This window comes from Myotis lucifugus, unplaced genomic scaffold, assembly GCF_000147115.1.
Source record: "Myotis lucifugus unplaced genomic scaffold, Myoluc2.0 scaffold_10, whole genome shotgun sequence".
Classification (NCBI taxonomy): domain Eukaryota; kingdom Metazoa; phylum Chordata; class Mammalia; order Chiroptera; family Vespertilionidae; genus Myotis; species Myotis lucifugus.
In genome coordinates, this window is record NW_005871058.1 from 9829731 (window position 1) to 9838206 (window position 8476).

At 40.0% G+C, this 8476-nt stretch overlaps 1 protein-coding gene across 1 annotated transcript in view; it reads right to left on the reverse strand.

The window, feature by feature from the left end:
* Nucleotides 1-3081: 3081 nt before the first annotated feature.
* Nucleotides 3082-8476, reverse strand: part of CLEC2B (C-type lectin domain family 2 member B) — a 37200-nt gene continuing 31805 nt past the window's right edge. Inside the window, exons 5-7 of the mRNA XM_014451669.2 lie at nucleotides 5564-5667; nucleotides 4259-4402; nucleotides 3082-3234 (exon numbers count right to left, since the gene is read on the reverse strand). Coding sequence (XP_014307155.1) covers nucleotides 4288-4402; nucleotides 5564-5667 — 219 coding nt within the window. The 3' untranslated portion in view covers nucleotides 3082-3234; nucleotides 4259-4287. The remainder of the gene's footprint in view (nucleotides 3235-4258; nucleotides 4403-5563; nucleotides 5668-8476) is intronic.

The following is an 8476-nucleotide window of genomic DNA, read 5'->3' on the forward strand; positions in this document are numbered from 1 at the left end:
AGGGACAGCTCTACTCTGCACCCGTCTATATGAGCCTCTAGGCCACATATCTATCCAGGCCACTACAGAGCAAACTGTAGTCCACATCAGCGAGTTCAACATGAGGCCTCCTGGCCCCCCAACCGGGTGCCTCCGCCATCTCTTAGTCTAAGTCTAAGAGATCAGACTCCTCGATCTGGTCCAGGGTTAGCGCCTTCCCTCTGCACTCTCAGGGATCACTGCTCCACCAGCAGCTGCAACCAGAGGGCCAGCAGCAGTCACTGGGTGGCTGATCTATTTTCTCCCTTTTAACCCCTGCTGTGAGCAGGCATTGTCTTACTCACAGTCACAGGCCTCTCCATGCCCCTCTCTCACCTCTTGAACTCCAGGTGGCCATGGAGCCACATACTGCTGGGGCTGCAGAGAGAATCAAATCTTCATGCGCATTGCAAAACAGCAGCAGCTTGGGCGCCAGACCCTCCTGCCATCTTTCACCTGCTCTGGCCCCATGGTAATGCTCTTGATGGCCTCTGCTGTAGCCTCTGCAGAACTGGGCTCTGCCTTCCTCTCTGCCTGGCTCCTGGCTCCCGGAGGCTTAGTCTCTCTCAAGCTGTGCAGCTCCCAGCCACTCCTCGGGGATCTGGTCCGCAGGGACTGAGGAGTCTTCTCTGCTGCTACCGGTGTCACCGCTACCAGATACGACAGCCTGGTTGGAGGAAACATGACCCCCAGTGGGGTAGATGGACACTTATCCCCAAATCCTGTTCCTGATGCCAAGGGTTGGAGTCCTTACTCCTTGACTCTGCTTGCTGGGCCAACTGTGGGAGTACAGGTCCTTTTCTGCGAGGGGCTGTACCCCTGTAGACAACGGGTATTAGATGGAGAAGATATGAGAAGTTGTGGGCATAGAGTATTGTAGAAGACCAAAGAAACCCAAGCTAGCTTAGAGAAATGGAGTTACACAGCTTTATTACGCCAGTGGTCTCAGAGGAGTTGCCTCCAGAGTGTGAGCAAACCAATATGGTGGAAGCCCTTCTTTTATCCTCTTTTGGTTTCTTTGTCCCCCAAATATGGATGGAGACTTCCGGACCTTTCATCGGCTTAGCAAAAAGCCCTGTGGGTTGGGATGGGGGTCTTGAGGTCATATCTAAGGGCCTGGCCTGGCGCCAGTGCTGATAACCCCCTCCAGGGGTTATGTATTGTTCATGATTTATGGCCTCTGTAAAACGTGAGCATTTAGGTAACAGGTCTTGCAAGACCAGATTGTGGAGGAAAGGGGCAGTGACTTAATTATAGGTTATCAAGAATGCACATTAGGTTACTGCAGATTCAGATTGCTAGCCCCCACAAACATCAGGGTTACATTGGAATTAGCCTTTTAGCCTTCTCAATAGGAGAGTGTTGTAGCTCAAGTAGCCATTGCTAACAAGGAGCCATTAAGACAAAAACAGTTCTTCAAAGTAGCCTCACCAAGTAGCTGCACAAAGTAGCCTTTGCTAAACACGGAGGCCCTTGTAAACATAGCAGCCATTGCTAACAAAGCAGCTTGACCCTGTAGCCACCCCTACATAAAAGCACCCTCATACCGGCTGGTCAGTACCACACTTGGTACCAACTTGGTCAAAAGAGACTTCTTGCCAAATAGTGACATCAGTATTTGGGTTATAGTGACATCAGTATTTGGGTTATAGTGACATCAGTATTTGGGTTATAGAAAAGTACCCCTGCGTAGTGTATACAATACAATTGCTGTGTCCTTACTCAGATTGGCCTTGAACATCTGGTGTACTCTGGACAGGGTCCTCACATTCCAATTGGCCTTGAACATTCGGCATACTTTTATTAGGGTTCCCACATTTAGTAATTAGTTTATGTGTGCCATGAGATGAAAAAGGTTGAAAATCGCTGTTCTAGCCTGATTCATGAACATTAATAAAATAATGAACCAGATAAATATAAAAATAAAACTTTCTTTTCTCAAATAACTTGCTTTTGTTTTCATCTTTCAAAATATTATATTTTATTTTTCTCCTCTAGAATTTAAGCTCCATGTGAACAAGGTTTTTTGCCTTGTTTGGATATCTGTTGTATCCTTATTTTCAAAACAATGCTTGACACATAATAGATGCTCAAGAAATATTAATTGAATCAATTTTGATAGGTACTATAAATTAAAAATTGCATGATACTTATGAAAATATAAAGTAGGGTATCTGATGTATCCAACAGAAATATCTCTCAATAATGAAGGGGAAAATACTTTTTCAGACTAACAAAAGCTGAGATAATTTATTACCAGCAGGTCTGCATTATTAACAATATTAAATGGAGTTCATATGTGGACTCTAATGAACAAAATAAACTGATGAACCAAAAATAGATCCAGAGACATAGAAGCAAGGAACAAATTGCTAACCCCAGAGGGAAGGCAGGAGAGGGTGGGTGGATGGGTGGGCAGAGATCCATCAGTGAACATGTATGCATACATGCATAACATGGACACAGTAGGGTAGTGAAGGCCTGGGGTGAGGGGCGAGGGTAGGCTAGGAGAGGTCAATGGGGGACAAAAGGGGACATATGTAATACTTTCAACAATAAATATTTAAATAATAAAGGAGTGTTGCCCATGGGTGTGGCTCAGTGGTTGAGCGTCGACCTATGAACAGGAGGTCACAGTTCAATTCCCAGTCAGGGCACATGACCAGGTCATGGGCTTGATCCTCATTATGGGGCATGCAGGAGGCAGCCAATCAGTGATTCTCTCTCTTTATTGATGTTTCTATCTCTCCCTGCCCCTTCTTCTCTGAAATCAATAAAAAAAATACTATTTTTTTTAAAAAAACACCTCCAAAACTAAAAACAATAAATATTTAAAAAATAATAATAATAAAGGGAGTTCTTGCCCAGCCAGTGTGGCTCTGTGGCTGAGCATCGACCCATGAACCAGGGGGTCAGTGTTCAATTCCCTGTTCAATGCAGTGTTCAATGCAGGAGGCAGCTGATCAGTGATTCTCTCTCATCATTGATGTTTCTATTTCTCTCTCCCTTTCCTTTCCTCTCTCTGCAATCAGTAAAAACATAATAAATAAAAATAATGCTTCAATAAATATAGGGGTGCATGCATTCTTTCAAACTGTTATCTCTGGTTTCTTCAGATATATTCCCAGAAGTGGGATCATTAGGTCAAAGGAAACTCCATATTGTTTTCCGAAGTGGTGGGAATGCAGGCCTTAGAAGGTTCTCTTTCCTCCACATCTTTTTTGTTGATTCATTGATGGTAGTAATAGCGTCAATGATAAAAAGAAAGAAAAAAGGAAAAGAAAAAAAACTCACTTTAAAATCATATTTTTAAAAACTAGATAAAACACCACTAATGTTGAAATATTTGAAACATTTTCCTTAAAATGTCAAACAACTAAACACTATTCACCATCAGTAACTCTCTGGCAGTCTTACCCTTTTTCATTAGACAAGAAATAAGTAATAGCTATAACACAGGAAAAAAATAAAGCTTATTAGTAAATACTATGTTTTGTAGCATTTAAAATAATCCACAGATTATTCGAAATTGTGAGAGCTTTCAGCATGGATGTTGAACAGAAAAATAATCAAAAGCAGTTATATTTTTATACAGAAACAAGCATTTTAAAAGACAATAAATTACATAACTCCAATAGGAGAAAAATTATATATATAAAATAAGGATGCATGTAATAAATAATTTTCAGTTACTGTTTAGAAAAATTGTACGTTATATAAGAAGACAAAAATCAATAGAAGATACATATTGGCCAGTGTTGTTCAGTAGTTGGAGTGTTAGCCCGTGCACCAAAAAGTCAAGGGTTCAATTCCCAGTTAAGGGCTCTACCTGGGTTTCAGGTTCATTCCATGGCCCCAATAGAGGCACATGTGGGAGGCAACCAATTGGTGTGTCTCTCACATCGATGTCTCTCTCTCTTTCTCTCTCTCTCTCTCTCTCTCTCTCTCTCCCCGACGCCCTTCCTCCCTCCCTTCCACTCTCTAAAAATCAATGGAAAAATGCCCTTGGGTGAGGATTAACAAAAAAGAGACATATTATAAATTAATAAGAACATAATGTTATAAATATAATATTTCCAACACTGACCTATAGATTCTGTGAAATTACAAGATTCTTCTAAAATTGATATAGAAAAGCAAAGATCCAGGAGATATGAAAAGTTAAAAAGTAAGTTGAAGAAATTTAACAAAAGTGAAGTTATACAAAGGGAAAGAAAAAAAGATATTAAAACTTTATTACCTATGGTTATAAATCATAAGCAGAAATGTTTATGTAGTACGTTTTTTTCCCCTGCAAATCCATTTTCTTTCTGTGTAGCATCTAGCTGTTGCTACACCATTATCACTGAGGTAAGCACATTTCTCATTTCCTCTCACATCAAACCTATAATAGAAAGAGTACATTAAACACTATGTACTAGAGAGTCCTATAATTTCTCCCTTGTCCAATAACATCTTTAAAAAAAATATCTGCCCCGAATCCTAAAAATGTGTACTGTGATATACCAGTAGTACTCTCTTGCTAGGGTTAAGATATCTGCACCAAATTGGACCATAAGAGTCTGTCTTCCAAGCATTTATATTTATTAAATTAGATTAAGTGAGTGATATGTAATCAGGAGAACTACCAGTTCATATAAATCAATGGTTCTAACATGGGGCAATTTTGCCTTTCCCCCACCTTCCACAAGGGACACTTGGCAATACCTGGAGACATTTTTGGTTGTCACAAATGGAGTGGGGGAAAAGTCAGAGATGCTGCTAACGTCCTACAATGCACAGGAAAGTGCCCCCCTACCCACAACAAAGAATTATTCAGTCCAATGTGTCAGTTGCGTTGCTACTGAGAACCTTGACTAAAAACTAAAGTGGTAAAGTGGCTGGCAGTCATCTTTTGGGTTGATTACACCGAGATCATGTGTGCAGTGAGCTCAGGTCTTTCCATCCAACTTTTCTTATTGTAAAATGAAAGATACAAAGCTCAGGATAAATTATGTTATCGATGCAAATAAAATCAGGTTAAAATAAACAACAAATTGATCATGAACTGTAAAATATGTCAGCAAACAGGTAGCACAAAGCTTGAAAAATAGATGTAGAATTGGAAAAGATCACTTAGAATCAGACACAAGTTTACATTCTTTTGGACTGTGTTTGTGAATTTTAGGTCTTCATTTTCAAAATAATCAAGTACACGATCTTCCATATATATATATATTTTAAAGCAAATTAACAACAGTGAATATTTATTAATTGCTATGATCCAAGTTCTCTTTTTTAAATTTATCTTTGCTGTTTAAAGTATGTCCCCTTTCCTCCCCTTGCCCCATGTCTTCCCCACTCCCATGTCCTCCCCATGCAACAGGCTGAGGATTCCCCTTATGTCTTGATTCCCAGCCTCTCTGGTTGACTCCTGGAGTTAATCTTAATACATGATACAATCTTCCCATTTCATCTTTTTAACATTTGCTCAAATCTTGGGCTCTAGAGAAATGTAGCTAACCCATGTCTGAACTTAAATTATCTGAGAAAGAAAGAAACTCACCATTTGTTAAATATTCCTCCATTTACCCATGTTCCTGTTTGATTTTCTGTCATCTCCAACCCAATCCAGAGATCATAAATACATATGTGTTGTCTTAAAAACTCCTTTAGAGACAAAATAAATTTCATAATTTTACTTCTCAGTTTTTAATACAGCCTATTGTGACAAATGTTCAACGCCAAGCTATACCAGAAAATAAAAATATTTTACTCTCTGACCCTCAGTTTTCTTATTTATGAAACAAAGATAGGAGAAACATTTTCTTTCAGATACTTTCTGATTCCAAATTAATAATTTTTCAATATGAAAATCTATTCTTCCAGTATTTTTAAACAAAAAATTTATGGAAATCCAGTTTGTTATGAAGCTCATTTTAATCACCACATATTTATTATAATGGTTTTCTTGTTCCTAGCAATTACTAGTATATTGAGTTCCATGTTGTGTTTTACTTCAACTTCTCTCCCAAAATTAAATTATTCTCTCTCTCTCTCTCTCTCTCTCTCTCTCTCTCACACACACACACACACATGCCCTTCAGATAACTAGTTCTTTTATAATCTAGTTATCAGATTGTATTTTTTGCAGATATTCTAATTTTAAAAGGTGTCATTCAGGGAAATTATAATTTTTCCTGATATTTCTTCTTTTCTCCTTCTAATTCCTTCAATGTTACAATTGCTCTCATTTTCAAGTCATGGAGTCTTCTCTGCTACTGAGTACATACCTGGGAAACCTTCAGTTTTACATTATATAACTCCATGTTTCCAGTTGTTGATAAATATAAAGGAATCATGACAACTCACAATACTCATGGTCCATTTCTATCTAATACTAGTAACAGTGACATAGTAGCCTTTGTCATTTTAATATGCCATCCTCTGCAGCATTTTATAAATTTATTTTTAAAAAGTTCATTTCATTGAGCTAAGCTTTGGGATTACAAAGAAACAGATTAATAAAATATTCTCCCTGGATTGAAAGGGTTTAATTTAGTGAGAAAAATTATGTAAATATAGAATTAGAAAATATCCTACTAGTTAAGGGGAAGATAATGAATATAATAAACACAAATTAAAATTCAAGTTTAAAAAAAAGAAGTATCTGGTTTTTATGGGATGCTTTCACATAGAATGTGCTCTAAGAGGTAAAGCTGGAAGAGAAGATTTCATGATACATGTAGAGGGTGAGGGAGAAAAAGACATTCATAGTCTAGACTTAGCAAAGAGCTTGTCTGAAGGCAGAAAAAATATGTAAGGATAAACATATTGGAAACCAGCAGGGGAGATCTATGCCTATGCCTATGCCTATATATTCGTATGAAAAATAATACAATGATTAATGAATAGTAATGCAAAAATAAACTGTTTTGTGTACTTGCAACTGTAAATCTATTTTTGCCCATCCTGTATGTGTATATATAAATTATTGAATAATGGAAAAATTGGATGATGTTTAAGTAGCTGTGGTCTTGGTGACAGGCAACTGGGAGGTGCATTTTCTAGAACCTGTCCAATGAAAAAATACTAATCGTTATTTAACACAGGGGTGCCCATATAGCTTATTGTCAAAAATGCAAGATAATTTTAAGTAGATGGAAATAAACAAAAAAATATTTCATGAAACAAGTTTATCTCATTTTAACTTAGGACATATTTTGTAATTTAAATATATATATATCCTATGTAATAATAGATAAACATAGTAATTAACCATACCTCTGACACACTTCCCATTGGCTAATCAGGGTGATATGCAAATTAACTGCCAACCAAGATGGCGGTTAACAGCCAACAAAGATGGCGGCTAATTTGCATACTGCAGGCAGGGCGGGACAGCGCCATCCCGCCTGCCTCACTGCCATCCGGGCCTGCTATTTGCAACCTGGGCAGCAGGCAGCCTGTATGGGAACAGACCCAGGGCTGGGGGGGACCACAGATATCAGCCACCGGCCACGCCCACAAACGGCCCTCCTTCGGGGGTCCCCGGCTGACAGGTGCTAATGCACCCATCTGCCAAAATGCACACCTGGGCCACCTTTGCCCTGCGGGAACTATGCAGCCGGCAGAGGGGAGTGGGGCTGCTGGGAGCAGGGCGGGAACTTCCGGGGCTTTGTGTCGGGCAGCCCAGAGCAGAGTGTGAACTATCCCGGCTGGTAGCTGCTTGCTCATTTACTTACTTGCTCATTCATTCACTCATTCACTCACTCATTCACTCACTCAGCAAACCCCCTCAGGTCCATGGCACCGCCAGGCACTGAAGTTGAAGCAGGATAAGACAGAGCTATGTCCTCAAGATGTTAGTAATTCAGTAGGGCGAAGCAGGCACATGGACGAGGCCGTTGTATGCACAGATGTAGTGTACTGGGTTCTGTGAGGGCTGTAAATAACACCGACTTTGTTCTCTTGAGAAAATGGGGCCTCGGGAGCCAGGCCGCCCAAGCCTGTAGGCCTGTGCGTAGGCCAGGAGTGGCCGGGGTCCCAGAACATGACAGAGGGTGCAGGTCAGGCTGAGGGGTCTGGCCCCACCCCTCACCCTCACCCCCCGAGTGCACAAATTTTTGTGCACCGGGCTACTAGTATATATATAATATTTTAAATTATTTTACATAAAGTTTTAAAATTCTTGTACACATTGCCCTGGCTGATGTGGCCCAGTTGGTTGAGGGCCATCCCATACACCCAAGGTTACAGGCTAGATTTTCAGTCAGGGTGCATGCTGGGGTTGCAGGCTCTATCCCCAGCAGAGGGCGTGCAGGAGACAGCTGATCAATGTGATGTTTTATCTGCTGGAAGCAAATTCCAGCAGGTCATAATTATGCAAGAAGTTCATCAGAAGGCTGATGGATCTTGGGACTTCAGCAGGGCTGAAAATATGCATATATTATTACCTGCTGCTGAACAGCTGCAGTCA